Source organism: Dipodomys ordii, unplaced genomic scaffold (assembly GCF_000151885.1).
Source record: "Dipodomys ordii isolate 6190 unplaced genomic scaffold, Dord_2.0 Scaffold135, whole genome shotgun sequence".
Lineage (NCBI taxonomy): Eukaryota > Metazoa > Chordata > Mammalia > Rodentia > Heteromyidae > Dipodomys > Dipodomys ordii.
Genome location: NW_012267351.1, coordinates 4,403,730 through 4,423,467, shown reverse-complemented (window position 1 = coordinate 4,423,467; position 19,738 = coordinate 4,403,730). Strand labels below are relative to the sequence as shown.

The window sequence follows — 19,738 nt, the reverse complement described above, 5'->3', positions numbered from 1 at the left end:
ACACACACACACACACACACACACACACACACACACACACACACACACACACACACACACACACACACACACACAGAGCAAAACACCCCAGCTCACCACACCTCCCTTTCCCATTCACCTTGGGGCATCTAGGGACATTAGCTAATAAAAAAGGCATCACTCTCCAGAACAGCCAATGTCTGTGAGATTAGGAGTATAAAGAGACAGAAACTACTCTGTTTCCTTAAGCCGAATGAGTGCAGAGGAACCAGCGACATTGCACTATCTGGGAGTGAGGGTGTGGGCTGGGGAGAAGTCCCATCTCTTTCCCCAGATGGAAGCATGGAATGGAAAAGGATTCACTGCCCCAGGCACTATCAAATCTGTATGGCTTCCTTTGAAATTTCCTCCATCTGCAGCCATTGAAGAAGTTACCTCGAAAGAACCTGGGAGTGTATTAATCTGTTTCTTCCAAGAGAGTCAGCCACTTCACATTATACTGAGATAGATTATGCAGGCAACTGAGAGATCCACAGAACATCTGCTAAACCAAATCTAAATGAACGGTAAACAGAACATGGTTCTGATAGTTGAAGTTCATCCAGATGCAGAGAACTATAAAGGGTGCTATTAGAGGCAGCTGCCAATTAGAAACTCATTCCCAGGGTTTTGGGGAAGTGAGGCTCTGGCTTCGCCCTCAGGACTGGCAGGTCGTGTTTATGTAGCAGATTTGCATTGCCAAGCAGCCGGAGCGAGGAGACACCCAGCCTGTGTGTGACTGTCAGTCCATTTTTTTCCTTTCCCTGAAGACAGCAGCGTCTTTCCTCTCCTAGTCTCCCTTACAGTCTTGCTGGAAGCCAGGCCAGGCTGGGCTGGGCTGGAACACACAAGAGAATGAGCCAACTTTGGGAGGGTGAGTAATGTAATGTGACGTTTGTGCCCATCCCAAATCCCGAAGCCCCTAATCACAAGCACAATCACAGACATCTGGAGTAGTTTACAGATCACCCCCTGCTCCTTTAGAGATGGCCGACAAGGGCGGAATTATCCCAGGCTCTTGTGGCAGCTCACTCGAGTGTTCTCTCACAGCTATAATTCAATGTGATGGGATCAGTCAGAGAAAAGTACTGGTTTGAGTCGATGGATTCTGGCAGTCTCAATCAGCACCGGTCCTCAGAGTGGACAAGGGAGTGTCTGGGAGAGGTGAAGTTGGCACCTCTTGCCGAAGCTTCAGAAAAGGTTGAAATTAAATTTTAGGTGTCTAGAGAGAGGTATAAAAATACCTGTGTGTTATAAAAGCAGACCAAGACGAAGCCATCGCTCTCCTTCCCTGAGCACAGACAGGGTTCTGGGCATGAGGAGAGGAAGGTTAGTAGCAGGATGGCCCAGAAGGAACAGGGCTTCATTTCCCTGAGGAGGGAATGTGCCCTTACCAGGAGACATTCTATTGGACTTGAATCCTATCTTAATCGCTGCTACTATATCTTTCTCTGAGAGGGTCTTTACCACAAGTCTACCTTGGACACCAAGCCCCCCCTGCAATTTTGTTTCCAAGGAATCCTCTTGGTTCACTAGATTTGACAGCCAACATTATATAGAGAAGTCCGTGGCTGTGATGAAGCCAGATCAGGTTCTTAAAGCCATGACCTCACATCAGAGAGAGGTTCAGTGCATCATAGTGGCAGGGTGTGGAGGGAAATTCATATGTAAAGGAAGGAAGGAGGCTCATGGGTAAAGGGCTGTCTGTTGTGCTTGTGTGACACAGAAGACTGAGAGCTAAAAAGGAGGACCATGAGAGCTCTCTGAAAGCTTTGCAACAAACCAGAAGTGCTTATCATTGTCACTGCCTCACCACTGCGGTCAGGCATGGTCCAAGAAAGACAGGTCCTCGTACCTGAGGATAGAGCAGCATTCCCTAAAGCAGGGTTTGCAAAGGGCACTGCATGGAATGCCAAATGACAACACAGTCGTCAGTTCCAGGGTGAGTTAGAGCAAGGACCAGCCAGCCTGAGTGTATGGCTAGGTAATCATGATCTATTTGTACGTGTGGGGATAATAATTTGCACAAGTATCCATAGTGTCTCTCTTATTTTTATACTCAGACTATTCTGGAGATTAACAACACCATAATGATGTCAGAACATTTCTCAGACTCCCCCCCCGCCCAAGAATACTTGGAACCAATCTGTAAGGTCCTTTCCTTCCTTCCTTCCTTCCTTCCTTCCTTCCTTCCTTCCTTCCTTCCTTCCTTTCTTCTTTCCACTTGCCTGCCAGGTTATAACTGTTGAGATCAAAACACATAAAACATTTTGACTTTGACAGAAATAAGCAAAAAAGACATCATTTCACAAAAGGAGGAGAAATTCTGTGTGATGTCAGGACAAATTGACTACTTCCTAGTCAGCTACTCAGAGAACAGGAAGCTATGGATGAACAAGGGCACTCATTCTTCTGAGGAAGCTGTAAAATAACCACGATTTTTTTATACCTTTGAATAAAACTATATGTGTTCTCCAATCATAAAGACATTGCCTGCACAAGGACAGTATGATTTCAGAAAGGTTAAGTTTATATGTGATTCTTTAATGCAAACTAATTCCAAACATTCACACTCAGGTGTACTGACACGAATAGCATATTATTCAAAGCCAAAGTTCATGTCATCTTCTCTCCTCATTATGGCTATTTCTCTGTAACTTACATGGTCACTGTACCCATGCAAATACAACTTTGAATATTAAAAAAAAAAAACAACACTCTTCCTTGTCCCCTTCACCTTCATCCAGTTTAATTTGGTATTAATATCCAAACAATGTAGTTCACTCTATGAATACAGAGGGCTTTGTGTCTAAAAACCAAAGGCAATGGCAAGTGGAAATGAAAGCTAGGAAGTTCATCCTGGAGTAAGAAACTCAGGTCTTTTGAATTTAAGATTTCAGCACCGTGGACAGCAGCAACCGGAGCAATCCACCACTATGCTATGCTCTAGAAATACAAAATGATAACCTGGCCATCCAAGCCTTTCATCATGTTGTATAACACAGAAAACAAAGAGGAGGGAAAGATTTATTAGATTTAGTAGTCAATACCATTTTTACCCCATCATTCTTTTTGAAGACAATACCCCCTCAAGCAAGAACTCAGTTTAGCTGCTGACTCTTCCTCACATCCCTACAATTAGGAGATGATTATCAGTGATTCCACAGATCAAATAGGAGACATCGTCTTATTAGAGACTAGGTATTGCTGAAAGTAAATAAAAGAAATTTCAATTTCCACTGGAAGGTTTCTGAAATTACCAACCATGTATGCTTACCTGAGAGACCAGAAAACAAATGTGCTGGAGGAATACTGGCAGGGAAAAGAGAACATTACGGAATTGTTTTCAAAGGGAAAATTAATTGGTTATTTCTATTTCAGCTTAGCTGAAGCTGTGAAAATTTAATCAGAAATATTTTTCACAGTGGCATCGCCTTTCCCATATTGAGATTTCTCAAACTGTAAACCATTTTTGTTCTTATCGACGTAGTTTTTTTGCTCAGCAAATTCAAGTAATTACTTCAGCCTTCACTCAAAAATAATGCCTCTCTTAAGAGTCCATGAAACATGATTGCAAATGAGCCAGCTCCCCAGGCCCCCCACCTCCGATACTCAAAGGTAGAAACCCTAGCTTTTCACAAGCAAACCTGGCCTTCAGTTTCTAAGTCTCTAGAGGCAAGTGTCAAGCAGTCTCATCAACCAGAAAAGGCCACCCGAAATTTCAAAGAACAGGCTGCCCACAGTCTGAAGTTCAGCTTAGTTTCCACAAAACTGCCTTCTAAAATGTCAGCCCTGAGAATAAAATGGATATGAGTGCATTTTCCTACCTTCTCTTCTTGTGACTTCAAAGCCTCTGGACTCCTGGAAGAAAAGGAAAGACTTTTGTTTTTGAAGAATAATTCACACGTATAGAAACTTGCAAATTCATCACCTCTTGTCCATCACACAATCACAAAAGGGTGAGCATGCTAGGAAGAATATGACACTTGGCTGGGTCCACTAATCTCAACACACACACACACACACACTCTCTCTCTCTCTCTCTCTCTCTCTCTCCTATAAAGGTAAATAACTTGTTTGAAGGACTTTGGGCTTTTTGCTGTTGTTGTTTCTGTGGTACCGGGACATGAACTCAGGGCCCTTATTCAGTTTTGCTCATAGATAATGCTCTGCCACACTTGAGTCACAACTCTACTCCAGAACTTTTTTAAATTGGAGATCAAAGTCTCATGGACTTTTCTGCCCAAGGCTGGATTTGAATCATGATCCTCCCATCTCAGACTCCTGAGTAAGCTACGATTACAGGTGTGAACCACCTGGTAAAGATTATATTCTCTTGTGGCTTTAAGTAAACATAGTTAACTTTCAGAGATTACCTTGTGTGGATTATGGGTTAGTTCCAAGTATCAAGAAAGACGATGTTCCAAACTCATGTCCCACCCCTCTGCCTAGCATGTAATTGCTTAGGGCCCCAGGGAAAACATTAGCTTCCCCTAGAATCAGGAGTATCTGACCAGCACCGTTTCTACATTTCATTGTCAAAGCCAAGACCATCACTGCTTCTGTGAGGGTCTTGGCATCATCACTATACCCAACTCATAGTTTTCAAAGGCTAGAATCTTAAAGGACAACTTAAATGTTCAGCCCATGCCATGGGAAGAAGCTAAGATTTTAGATTTTCCTAATTCAGTCTTATCTTTTTGATGCCAGTGATGTATAGTGCAACAAGAAAACCATTTTAGAAATTACCTAGGTAAACAGAGTTGAACATTGAACTACAGAAGAAATACAAATTACTGAGGAAATTAGAGGGTGATTTGCCTTGATAAATAACGATTTCACATTCAGCTGGAAACATGAAGAAAACTTTAAAAAAGAATCTTTGAAAGTAGCACTGAAGAATGGGCAGTGTTTTGGACTGGAGTTGAGAAGAAGAGGGTACTCAAGGAAAACAGAATGTCAGAAAAGGTAGGGTAAGGGGAAAATATGAGGTAAGCTCAGAAATAAGGAAATTGAGCGAGAAGTAGCAGGATATAAAGGGTGAAAACATTTACTGTGTTTCACAATAAAAATGTACCAGGGGCTGGAAAGGTGGCTCAGTGGTAGAGTGCTTGCCATGCATGCATAAGGCCCTGGGTTCTATTCCTCAGCATCACATAAGCAGAAAAAGCAGGAAGTGGTACTGTGGCTCAAGTGGTAGAGCATTAGCCTTGAGCTGAAGAGCTGAGGGGGGACAGCCCCAGGCCCAGAGTTCAAGCCCCACGACCAACAGAAAAAAAAAGTACCTAAATTTGATAATAAATAACCAAATTAAGATATACAGCAGGCTGGGAAAGTGGCTCAGTGGTAGAGCGCTTGCCTTGCATGCATGAGGCCCTGGGTTCGATTCCACAGCATCACATAAGCAGAAAAGGAAAAAAAAAGCCAGAAGTGGTGCTGTGGCTCAAGTGGTAGAGCGCTAGCCTTGAGGCGAAGAGCTGAGGGACAGCACCTAGGCCCAGAGTTCAGGCCCACCACCGGACCTCCCTCTCCCCCAAAAAAGATATACAGCATAAAGATTCAGAAAACCAGCAAATTTGCATCTCCTCTGCACCACTGTAACCAATCATTCAGCACTAGTGCAGTTTAAGGAAATAGCATTGTCTCTCACACATTAGCATTCTTGTCTAGCATCTTGTTATCGAGGAAGGAGGAATAGTACAGGTAAAGCTGAGGAGGCACTGGAAAGGGCATTCTTTGACCAACATCTCTCTAATAAGTGACAAGCATATGTGGAAACCAATGGAAGACCCACCACACAGCATCATGAACCAAATGAGTGTCCAGGATGCTGATTTTCAAGGAGATGTTATCCAGATCAGGTTTCAAAGAAGACGACAAATGATAAGCATAAGGCAAGATTTGTAAGTTGTGAAATACATCATGTCAAACAAACCCAGCCACTCCCAAACTGCTCCTCAGTACTCCTGACCCTGGACCTGGCACCTTCATTGCCATTAACAGCTATATGCAGTATTTTTGGGTCATGCAGAAATGCTCAACACCCTTGGTCATAAAGGAAATACAAACCAAAACATCACTGACATTTCACTCACTCCAGTCAGAATGGTCATCTACAAGAACACAAACATGGAAGCCAGGCACTGGTGATTCATCTGTAATCAGAAGGCTGAGACTCAGGATTGAGGCTCAGGATTAAACCTATGCAGAGAAGTGTGTGCAATTTCAACCTCAAAATAACCAGCAAAAAAACTGGTGTGGAGGTATGTCTCCAGCTATACAAGTAGAAGGTCCTAAGTTTAAACCCGGATACCATTAAGATAAGCAACAACAAAAACAAAATTACAAACACCAACAGCAATCAATGCTGGCCAAGACAGAGAAAAAGAAAACTTCATATACTATTGCTAGGAATGGAGCCACTATGGAATTCACTTTATATGTTTCTCAAAAAACAAAAAACAGAAGTACCAAAATATCCAGTGATACCAAGCTTGGGCATCTTATCTAAAGGAAGATAATTCAAGATGGAATAGAGGCCTTTGCACAATCATATTCACTGTGGCACTACTCATAATAGCCAAGGTGTAGAAACAGCTCCCCACACATACACTACACTGGAATATTGTTCAATCATAAAGGAGAATGAAATTATGTTGTCTGCAGGAAAATGGGTGGAACTGAAGATCATCATGTTTAGCAAAGTCAGTCAGATTCAGAAGGAAAAGGTCACGTTTTCTCTTATATGTGGATACTAGACCTAAAAGATAAGTGTGTGTGTAAAAACACAAAGAGATATCAATACCAAAATTTCAAATTCTACTATAAAGCCATAGTAATCAAAACAGCTTGGTACTGGCACAAGAACAGACCTGAGGACCAATGGAATAGAACTGAAGACCAGAAATGAACCCACAGACCTATAGCCACCTAATCGGGAGCTAAAAAAAATAGAATGGAAGAAATGCAGCCTCTTCAGTAAATGGTGCTGGCAAAATTGATTAAACACCTGTAGAAAACTAAAGCTAGATCCTTATATATCACCCTGCACCAGAATCAACTCCAAATTGACCAAAGAGCTTGAAGTCAAAGCAGACACCCTGAAAACATTACAGGAAGGAATAGGAGAAACTATAGGGCTCCTTGGCACAGGCCAAAATTTTCTTAATAAAGACCCAGAAACACAACAAATCAAAGAAAGGTTGGACAAATGGGATTGCACTAAACTGCAGAGCTTCTGTAATGGGAAAGGACATAGCTAGCAAGATCAATAGAAAGCCCAAGGATTGGGAGAAGATCTTCACTAGCCATACAATGGACAAGAGTTGCATATCTAAACTATACTTAGAACTTAAAAAATTAAATCCCCCAACAACAAATCCTCAAAAAAACAATTGCCTGATAAATAAGTGGGCTAAAGACTTAAAGAGAAATTTCTCTGAAGAGGAAATAAGAATGGCCAATAGACACATGAAGAAATGCTCAATCTCTCTAGCCATAAAAGAAATGCAAATCAAACCAGAATTAGAACTCTAATAACAACAGATGCTGGAGGGGATGTGGACAGAAGGGAATCTTACTGCATTGTTGGTGGGAGTGTAAACTTGTTCAACCACTTTGCAAAGCAGTATGGAGGCTCCTCAAAAGACTCCACATAGAGCTCCTCTATGACCCAGCAATTCCACTTTTGGGCATTTACCCAAATGATCACAAACAAGACCATACTAAAGCTATCAGCACAACTATGTTTATTGCAGCATTATTTACCATAGCTAAGATATGCAACCAACCCAGACGCCCTTCAGTAGATGAACGGATCAAGAAAATGTGGTATGTACACACACACACACACACACACACACACGAATTCTATGCCTCCATCAGAAAGAATGACATTACCCCATTTGTTAGGAAAATGGAAAGACTTGGAAAAAATTATATTAAGTGAAGTAAGCCAGGCCCAAAGAAACAGAGGCCCCATGGTTTCCCTTGTTGGCAACAACTAGTATATGTGTAGGACAAGCAGGAAAGGTCAAAGGCTATGTACATATGACCAGATAAGATGATGTTAAGTGAAATGAACCCCAAGATAGGGACACAACTGTTTTTCTTCTTTCTTGCTATTGTTTCTAACGTATTTATAATGTACCATGTGATTTTTTTTGTTTCTTTTGTATGTTCTTCTCCCACAGTATAACCCCTGTTTTCACTGTATTTGATATCAGTGCCCTGTATCTTGTATATATACTTCTCTAATTTGGGGAGGGGAAAGGAAATAACAAAATGCTGAAATAAGGATACAGGTTCACCCATTGTAACAATGAGATGTACAAGACACTATGTTGAAAACGGACTTTACAATTTTGGGGAGGAGGTAGGAAGGTGGGGAGGGAAGGGATGGTAGCGGAAAAACAAAGGAGGAGGTAACAATGCTGGATAGGAAATGTACTCATTACCTAACTCATGTAATCGTAACCCCTCTGTAAAGTATTTTTACAATAAAAACATATATAAAAAACACAAAGAGGATCATATATACATGCAGAGAGAGAACATGTTTTTAATTGTGGGATTGTTTGAGCAGACTGGTAGAGGGGAGAGAACGTTAGAAGGTGACCAGTACCAAAATCCATTGCATCTGTAAATGAGGATAGCAAAATAAAACTCACTAAAAGCTATTGAATAATAGAGGGAACTGGGGATGTGGAAAGTGAGAGGAGGATCAAGCCAATTAATGTATACATATATGTAAAATGAAACCCCTTGGAACATAACATACACTAAAAACTAAATGATAGAAAGGCAAAACAGGTCTTGTCGGGGGTGTGGACACTAGTGGGAGAGACAAAGGAAAGAGTGGAAGGCAAATAGGGTTAAACATTTCATGTACATGTGCAAAAATAGATTAGTAAAGCTTGTTGAAATTGGTTTGGGAAACTGGGGAGAGGAGATAAGGGACAGGGGATGGAGGGACTGGGTCTGATCAAGAGATATGAATACACCGACAAATACAAATGAAACCTCTTTGTATTATTAATTGATGTTAACGAAAATGTAGGAAAAATAAAGGTAATCCGACAAAACCAACAGGACTTAAGAAACAAAGAACTCCTGCTCATTTGGTTGAACCACTACTAAATATCCCCATGGTGCTGATCACATGTATGGTGTATAACATGTGATCACTGTTATATATTACAGACTGTGATAGACAATTTGCTCCAGGAAAGTTAGAATGAACTTGTGACTTAGAAATTATGTAATCACTTAATCACAATCAAGAAAAAAAAGAACTTCGGGGAAGGGAGGGAGGGAGGGGATGGTGGGGGAAAACAATGGAGGGGCTAACAATGTTCAAGAGGAAGGTATTCATTACCTCACTCATGTAACTGTAACCCTCTGTATAGTATCTTTACAATAAAAAATTTAAAAAAAAAATAAAGGTAATCATTTTACACCTGCAGAAAAACAACTTCACTAAATTTCTGTAATTGCAATAAAACTTGCACATTACTTTATGGAAAGGTCACATCTACAGAATGATGAGTCTTCTCTAATAACATTTCCACAAATTTCTTCAAATTTACTTCTACTTCTTTCAATGATATTTAAATTTTTCCTGTGTGCTTATTTTAAATGTCTTTTGTTACATAAATTGAATCTTCACATCTAATTTATTCTTATATAAATTTTATAATCATCCACTTGATTTAGATTGTTTTTTAATACCCATGTTTCAATTATTAATGTAAAGGTGATGTACAATGGGGTTACAGTTATGTAAGTCAGGTAATCAGTACATTTCTTTTTGAACAATGTCACTTCTTCCCTTGCTAGATTTCTTATTGTTTATAACAGCTTTTTCCTCTGATTCTTTTGAGTTCCTATTTGTATATTCATCAGCTCTGCCAATAGGTGTGATTTTACTCTAAATTCTAAAATTTTATTTTCTCCTGTCTTATTGCTTTAACTAGTTCTTCAACATTAAATGTTGTGGACACAGTGGGCATTTTTATCTTGTTTCTGATTTTAAGAAGACAAGCTTAATAAAGTGAACTGTAGCCATTTTGCCTGAGTTTATGTAAACAATATTATGAAATTAATATACATATAATTGAGGTTTTAAAATAAATGTACAGCCTAGTTAAAATGGTTGTCTTCTTACTTATTCTATTTTTCTCCACAAGAATAAGAGCTGAGATGAGCCAGCATCTTTATAGCCTTATATCCTCAGTGTTAGAGCAGATGCTAAATACATATTTGTTGAATGAAAAATGAAATAAAATACGTATGTGTTGAAATTTATCAAGTACTTTTCTGCATTTATGGAAATGATCATACGGGGTTTTTTTGCTTTAGCTGCTTTATTAACAGAACGAGTTATAAAGTGGATTTCATAATATTCTACTGTATTTCTGGAATAAGCTTTTCTTAGTAATGTATATGTTTTAAAATGTGTGGCTGGATTTTGACTGCTATGATTGTGAATATGTTTTTGAGTGGATTTTTTTAATGTTTCTGTTTATAAATGAAATCGGTGTACCATATTTTCATATTTAGGAATTTAAATGATACCAATTTTATACAATAAATTTGGAAGATTTCCCTTTACTCTGTTCTGAAATAGTTTAAACAAAACTAGAGGAGCCTGGTATGGTCGCTCTTGCCTACAGTACCAAAACTATGGAGGACTGAGGCAGAAGGATTATGAACTTGAGGTCACAGCCTGGGCTGTGTAACAAGATCCTGTCTCAGAACTAATATAAACTGGGTACCAGTGGCTCACGCCTATAATCCTAGCTAGCTACTCAGGAGAATGAAATCTAGAGAATCACAGTTCAAAGTCAGCTTGGACAGAAATGTCCAAAAGATACCATCTTTAAGTAGCAGCCAAGCTGGAAGTGTGGTTCAAGTGGTAAAGCACAAGATGTGAACAAGAAAGCTATCCCTGAGGTCTAGCCCTGATATTGACAACAAATAAGAAATGGGTAGATAAAATTAGAATGATCAAATATTCTATGCTTTTAAATACAATTTCTGATATTGAGTAGAAGGATAGGACAGATTAAACTTTTGGTCAGAGGACAGTTAAGATTTAAATTTCAAAATCTGATTCTAAAGCCAATGCCAGAAGTCAGAAATTCCTTCTGGCTCCTCAGTGGCTGGTACTTACACAGCAAGAAAATAGCTTCTCAGGGAGAGGGGTAACCGAGGGAACACACTGAAGTTTAATATGGATGGAGAGACCCAGGTATCTGATGATCAAGATGACAAAGACCACATCAACATTGAGCCCATAATGGCCAACTGGAACAGCAGATGAGATGGGAGGTGAGAGGGGGAGGGAGTACCAGAAAGGGAAGGATGAGAAAGGTCATATGGTGGGCAAAGACAGCACAGAAACAGATGAATAAGAGGAAGGTAGATCATCTGAACTTGGGTGACCTGGGAACTATACGCTGTTCTGGCCCTTGGGAAGTGCTCTGCATTTCTTAATGTAAAAGCACTGGTGCTGGAACAAGAAGCCATCCTGGAAAGCTCATGCCCAATGTTGCTTTTTTTTCTTTTTCTTTTTAACTCTGGGCCTGGGCTCTGTCCCTCAGCTCTTCAGCTCAAGGCGAGTGCTCTACCACTTGAGCCACAGCGCCACTTCTAGTTTTCTGGTGGTTTATTGGAGATAAGAGTCTCACAGACTTTCCTGCCTGGGCTGGCTCTGAACCGCGATCCTCAGATCTCAGCCTGCTGGGTAGCTAGGATTACAGGTGTGAGCCACCGGCGCCCGGCCCAATCTTGCTTCTTTGGGAAACAAATTCTTTTTTTTTTTTAATTTTATTTGTGAACATACTGTACAGAGGGGTTACAATTACATGGGCAGGATAATGCGTACATTTCTTACCAAGCATTGCAGCCTCCTCCTTTGGTTTACCCTTCACATCCCTTCGGAAACAAATTCTTAAACTTTTCTTGCTCTTGAAATTCACACCAAGGATTACCACACTGTCTTGGCCAGTGTCTACCTTGTGGCTCAGTATGGCCCCCATGGAATAGTTATGTTACAAGCACACTGAAAATCATACGCAGTGAGACTCAGGACAGACAAGGGAATGGAACTCACTTTCCCTTTAACACCAAGTACAGTTTGTGCCCTGTACTCCATGTGGGCTTCATAGGAAGCTAGGATCCTGACACATAGACAGAGAAAATGTGTGTGTGTGTATATACACACACATATATACATATATATACATATATATGCATACTATGGAGCATTATTTAATGACAATACCCAGTCATATCATTTGTAGGACAATAAATGGACTTGGGAGATCTTCCTGTTAAGCAAAATAAGCCAAACTTAGACAAATATGGCATGTTTTCTCACATAAGTGGGAGAGAAAAAAAAAGCATGAAAATAAAGGAGAAATACGAGGAAAGAGAGATGGGATAAGGAAGAGAGGATGATGGGAGGCAAACACGATTAAGGAAGATCATGAAAATGTCACAATTAAGATCTATTTATTGTGTGCAATTAAAAATACTAACAAGCTGGGCACTGGTGGCTCACACCTATAATCCTAGCTACTCAAGAGGATGAGGTCTGAGGATCACAGTTCAAAGCCAGCCCGGGCAGAAAAGTCTGTGAGACTCTCAGAAAGCTAGAAGTGGTGCTGTGGCTCAAGTGACAAGAGCGCTAGCCTTGAGCTGAAGAGCTGAGGGACAGCGCCCAGGCCCAGAGTTCAGGCCCCATGACCAACACCACCAACAACAAAATACTAACAACACATTTAGAAATCTAGCCCATCACACAGCAACATTTCAGTGTTAGAAATAAAGATCCAATACTTAATTCCTGACATTGTGGAAATTAAATGAGATAGACTTCTACTCCAGAAAGGGAGATATAATTTGTGCTAGACCCAGTCGTTCTCCTGAGAGCTCTTACAATAGTTGGATTTTTAAACAAGTTTTATGTCTTGACAGAAGTATGTATACTGGTATGAGCAGGGTGCAATAATGGAGAGAGGGAAAGGGGTAAAAATAATCTATATACATGCATGTAAACTGGTGGGGTGGGTATGGAAAGGAGGAGGACAGAGACTGAGATTGATGGAGGAAGGGAGTCTGATAAAGATGCACTGCAGACATAAATGGCTATGTTACAAATGAACCCCCTCCCATACAACTAACTGGGACTAATAATGCAAATATAAATATAATCAAATAAAGAGTTTTGAAAGTACTAACGTGGTACCAACATGGCCAGAACTCAAAGGGTCATTACTTGGAGAGAAAAACTCCCTCTGAGGCAATTCCATACTCGTAGCACTAAGGGGAAATACTCTGTACCTGCTATAGAAGCCAAGCTGAAAGGGATATTGTAGAAGCTTGAGAATTCTCACTGCCTTAAGAGATTAAAAAAAAAAATTTAAAGAGTTCAGAGCTACAAAAGTCACCAGAATTGAGGATCAGAAAGCCTGGGCAGAGTGCTTCTGGGTACAGCTCAGTGGTAGAACACTGGTCTAGTGTGCACAATGCCCTTGGTTTCATCCTCAGCACCACTGCAAAAACAAAATACATAAGCAAATAAATCTTGCAAGATGGAAACAGACAGATATGCACTCAATATTCTTCACACAGAAGTTAATCCATTATGCTTAAGGTGCTCATACAAAAGGCAAGAGGCCAAGAAACTAGTAGCTTCAAAGTAGCCACAAATAAGCAAAAAATGTAGCTGCATATTAGCCTCAAATAATAAAGCCTATTACTATCAACAGTATCATGGTAGTAGGGAGACAAAAATTAATCAAGAAGAAATTGCTCTGGTAAGTGTAGCAGACGCTGGAAGACATATACTCTGAAACAATTTCTATTCCTCAATGATTCAAGATGATTTGCCAGCCGGGCGCTGGTGGCTCACGCCTGTAATCCTAGCTACTCAGGAGGCTGAGATCTGAGGATCGCGGTTCAAAGCCAGCCCGGGCAAGAAAGACCCTGAGACTCTGATCTCCAATAAACCACCAGAAAACCGGAAGTGGCGCTGTAGCTCAGGTGGTAGAGCGCTCGCCTTGAGCTGAAGAGCTGAGGGACAGTGCCCAGGCCCAGAGTTCAAGCCCCATGACCGACAAAAAAAAAAAGAAAAAGAAAAAGATGATTTGCCAATATTCTAACAACAAAAATAACTTTGAACAGCAATGAAGTTATCCCTATTGCTCTTCAGATACATTCCCCAGAATCAAGCCCAAAACTGCCAAGCAAGGTAGAAAACAGAATCGAGTGCCTTCAATCTAGGTAAACAGTTCCCACAGGTTACCCAGACCCTAGAATTCGCATATAGGAGCTATTTTAACTGATGAAAAGCATCAGGTCAGAAATTTGAGAACTTCACAAATCCCAAACAAGATTAATCTAAAGGAAACCTTCTCGAGGTACTCATTGCAAAATAGTTGGGTATTCAAGCACACATAGAAAAGCTTAAAAATGACTAGAGAGAGGGTGGAGGAGATTGGATAGACATTATCTACAAAGGAACAACAATAATAGTAGACTTTTTAAGAGAAAATGATGGAACAAGAAAATGAAATGGCACCTTTGAAAGACTGGGGGGAAAGCTTAAATTTTGTATCTAGTAAAAAAAAGACATTTGGGGCTGGGAAGATGGCTCAGTGGTAGAGCGCGTGCCTTGCATGCCTGAGGCCCTGGGTTCGATTCCTCAGCACTACAGAAGCAAAAAGAAAAAAAGCCAGAAGTGGCGCTGTGGCTCAAGTGGTAGAGCGCTAGTCTTGAGCTGAAGAGCTGAGGGACAGCGGCCAGGCCCAGAGTTCAAAAAAAAAAAAAAAAAAAAGACATTTATACAGTAAACTACAAGAAGGTAAAATTAAAGTATATTTTTGCAAACAAAAACTGAGAAAATACATGAGAAAACTGAAGAAAACTCTTCAGGCCAAAAGAAAGTTACTGAGGTGAATGCATAGTTACATAAAAAGGAAATGCCCTGTAAGGTAAAAATGTAACTGATGAATTAAATTGCATGCAATATGAAGATTAAATGAAATTGAATGGTTGCAATATCTCAATAAAAATGGTAAAATTAGTGCTCTGAGGCCAAAGGAATGGCGTAACAAGTATCTAATAAAAAAAAGAAGACAAGAAATGATTGAGAAAGAACACAGAATAAAGTGCTAGATTTCAATATGAATGGGCTAAAAAACCCAAGTAAAATATAAAGATTGGCATGTTATATAAATCAAAATCCAATTGTGAGCTGCTTGCATAGGAGCATATGAAAAAGCTGAATATAAAAAGATAGAAAAGCTAAAACTGTATAAACTCCAACCAAGAGGAAATTGGTGTAGATGAAGTAGACTCTAAAGCAAGTATTGGTATTAGTGAGAAAAAGAGATGGTTCATAAAAGGGTCAATTTATCAAGAATGGATAACAACGCTAAACTTGTATGTGAAGGCATAGCCTATCTATAAAATCAAAATGAAAAGAAGATGTTTTTAAGATCCACAATAAATGGACGAAGAAGTTAAAAAATGTCACTGTCACTACTGATAGAATGAGAAAACAAAAATCCATAGGATGTGGAGGAGCCCAACACCATGATGAACAAACTTGACTTAATGACAAATACCAATATGGCCCTGACAACTGTGTGCTCTACACTCATCTTAACTATCCAGTTAACATTTGTAAAAATTGACCAGATTCTGACCCATAAGCAAGTTTCATGTTTCAAATTAATGAAACTGTACTGAACACATAAATACTTTTGTGACTTGAATAAAAGAAAGATATGAAGGAAAATCCAAAGATTTGGAGGAAAATCTCCAAAATATTTGGCCCACAGATTCAGAAACTTATCACATAATTTCCATGGAGAAAAATTAGAAAGGGAATAAGGCATTTTGAGCAGAATAACTGAATCATAACATTAAAAAATTGTATGATGAAGGGCTGAGGGCGTCATTCAATGATCAAGCATTTGCTTAGCATATGGGAAGCCTTGAGTTCAATTCTCAGCACTGTTAAAAAGTAACATATAGTTAAAACAGTGTTATAGCCTTAAATGCATGTTAGAATTTTTTAAAACTTAAAACTGATGAGTTAAGCATCTATCTCCAAAAGCTAGAGAAAACAATTTAAGCTCATCAAAGGCAGGATGCAAGAAATATGATAAGAGCAGAAATCAATACAATAGAAAAAAATCACACTAGAAAAATGTTGGTGCTTTGAAGAGATTAATAACTTGATAAATCCCTAAGAAAGCTGATTGAGGAAAAAAAGAGAAAAGGTATACAGTCAAGCAATAAACCACATCTATTCCATTCCTGGTGTCACTGTAATACAATGGGGAAAAATAGCTTTTCAACAGTTGGTAGTAGATCAATTGGGCATTCACATAGTGGGAGGAAAAAAAACCTCCACTTCTTTCCTTATATCATACATAAAGATCATTTCCAGATGGATGGTGGGTCTGAATGTAAAAAGGTAAAACAATGAAGCCTCGTGAAGATATTGCAAGAGAAACGTTTCCTAGTCTTTAAGTGGATGGAAATTTCTTAAAAGGGGGTTGGTGGGGTCAGGATAGATGCAGGGGGAGAATGATGGAAGGGATGACACTGATCAAGATGCAATATACTTATACGTTGACGTGTTGAATTGTAACCCTTCTGTGCAACTCTTGAAAGGTAATTGAAAAATAAATTAAAATAGGGTATGAAATAAATAGGATATGAAAGTACTGCCATTAAGGAAAAGAATGATATCCTGGACTTTTATTAAAACTGATTCTTTTGTTATAAGATACAATGAAGATAGCAAAAAAGAGGTGTTCTATTCTCTTCTCCCTCATCTCTTCTGTCTCTCTCCTTCCCTCCCCTCACAGCAGACACCACGGCCTTCCCTCATGGCATACAGATCCAGAAACATTAAATCAAGGGACCAAGGATTGGAACCTGAGACATGAACCAAAATAAATGTTAAAAAAAAAGAGTGAAAATACAAATACTTTTATAATTTATCTCACCAAAGGATTCATTCAAAATATACAAAAGATTCTACAAATCATATGGAAAACACAACTAACTGAAAAATGAGCAAAATATTTGAAGTCACAATGGAATAATACTATGCACCATAAAATAGACAGCATTAAAAAAAAAATCCGCCAATACCAAATGTTTAAAGGACATGGGTCAGCTGTGATTCACTGCTATCGGAGGACCAGAACCAGAAGGACTTTCCTTTTTGGTCTGAGACCTGGTTCCGTATTGCCAGCTTAATCCTTCCAGGTCTGTTTAGCCCGTCCTAATTATTAAACTCTGGTGAAAAGAACTACTGTAACTTCTGTTCTCATGACCCCAAATTTTACTCCTATGTAAAGGTCCAAGAGAATCACATTTATGTTTGTACAAGAATTTGAATTCTAATGTCAGCCAGGAACTGGTTGCTCGTGTCTGTAATCCTAGCTACTCAAGAGACTGAGGATCTGAGGATTCCAGTTGGAAGCCATCCCAAGCAGGAAAATCTGTCAGACTCTTATCTCCAATTTGCCACTACAAAGCCAGAAGCAGAGCTGTGGCTTAAGCAATAGAGCACCAGCCTTGAGCAGAAAAGCTAAGGGAAAACACCCAGACCCTGAATTGAAGCCCACTATCAGCACAAAACCAACCAACCAACCAAAAGAATTCTAATCCCAGTGCATTAGGACACTTGACAGTGATGCAAAGGAACAAACTCCACAGTATACAGTAACCTGGATGAGTTTCACAGACACACTAGTGAGCAAAACAAGGCAGCCACAACAGAGGAGCTTTCATAGAAACAAGCAAATCCAATCTCTGGCCACAGATTAGTGGTAAGAATTAGTGTGAGAATTATCACTGATAGGGATAGGGGTGCTGGAAATATTCTATCATTTGATCTCAGTGAGGGCCACATATATGTGTTCATTTAACTTAAATCAATCAAGCTCTACATTTAGGATAAGTGCACTTAACTATTTGAGATGCTTCAATAAAAATTACAATAAAGTATATCACCCAAGAGTACACATTGGAAGTTTATTGAATAAACAAAGTAAATGCTTCCCCCCCCACACCAATTTCCAGGTGAGAAATGTTCTTGCCATGGTTGGAATGGCCCCTCTAGGACGCATGGAAACAGATGAAAAGATGGGACCTTTAAGCACTGATTGGGTCATGCATTAAAAGTATTTTGTTCCAGCAGCAGAAGAGGCATGTCTATGGAAGGAAGGCTATCAGCCCCTGAGTACAACATGAACGAAACCAAGCAATCCACAAACATTCATGGAAAATGACAGAGGTTAGGTGTGGGGCTGTAAAACCAGATGCATCCAGGCTGGAACTAGGCCTGTCCCCAACTGGTTCTGCCTCTGTCACCTTTTAACAGTAAATTAACCTTTCTAAACTTCAGTTTATGCATCTGTAAACTGAGGCCTGAATGGGTCTCCAGGGTGTAGTTGTGATTGATTAAATGAAATCCTGAGCCTGGGCTGTGCTTAGTAAGGTGTTCTGGCCCAGTCAGGCCTCAAAAGTAGGCCATCATTATTAGTGAAGAGAGAGAGAGACAGAGAGAGAGAGAGAGAGAGACAGAGACAGAGACAGAGAGACAGAGAGAGAGAGAGAGAGAGAGAGAGAAGGTAGGTAAGTCTAGTGTCTCCTTCAGTTACTAAGAATAAATAAGAATCTGTCTTTCTAGTACTGGAAAAAAAAACAACTCCCTAAAAGCTGTAGCAGAAATACACAGAACAAAAATCCATTGACATAAATGACACTAAAGCCCCAGATGCATTGCCTAAGGAAGAAATTATTTTCTGCAGAAGCCTCAAACCAGATGGTTATAAATGAGAGTTAGCGCACGGGCATTACTTAATGACTAAATTCCTTTAACTAAAAATCTAATTTTATTATGGCATAAATCACACTTTCTTGAAGTAGGGAATTAATTTTAGATTTTTCATTCACTGTTCATAACCTTTCCACGAATTTGACAGCCAAATCATTTTAAATGTCATTTAACCAATACAATACAACAGCTTTATTCCTCATTGTACCCTTCCTGAATCCATTATCTCCCATGATAATGTAGAACTTAAGTTAAAAAAAAATTACCATCCCAGAAAGCTGTATTTTTACCGTGCAGTTGAACAGCATAATAATCTTTATTTTTGAATCAATATAATGTGAGTGCTGAGTAATAGTTTCCACAATCCAAACGTCTATTGCAGATTCTCAGCTACCAAGAAACAGTCTGAGAGCTGCTAGAAGAATTTGAGTGAAGACTGCCAAGTGACAGGCCTGGGGCCTTCCTGTGTCCCTCTTGGGGACAAAGCTAAGGATCAGGAAAAGCGTGGTGGCACCATTCCGGAGCCATAATCATGATTTCTCATCTATGTTCCCAGCCATCTTGGGGGGGGGGCGGGGTGGGGAGAGAAAGGAAGGGAGTCTCAATTTTCCACTCCAAATATTATGGGAAGCAGCGGTGTTGGGGTGATGCGGGTTAGGAAAGTGGGGAGGAAAAGCATCCTGCTATAAAGAGACAGAGATGAAACAGGAAACTGAATGGAATTCAGTGTGGTCAGGTCTGTGCAGACGAGGTGGAGGTGGACAGAGAGGCCAAGACTGCGAGGTCCCTGTAAGGTCCCTGTAAGGTCCGCTCCTGGATGGTGAGCAGACTTCACCCTCCTCCCAGCAA

At 39.9% G+C, this 19,738-nt stretch overlaps 1 protein-coding gene across 1 annotated transcript in view; it reads right to left on the bottom strand.

Annotated features, from left to right (window-relative positions):
* Window positions 1-19,738, bottom strand: part of Fstl4 (follistatin-like 4) — a 309,447-nt gene that overhangs the window by 265,803 nt on the left and 23,906 nt on the right. The window contains exon 3 of the mRNA XM_013030921.1: window positions 3,846-3,879. Coding sequence (XP_012886375.1) covers window positions 3,846-3,879 — 34 coding nt within the window. The remainder of the gene's footprint in view (window positions 1-3,845; window positions 3,880-19,738) is intronic.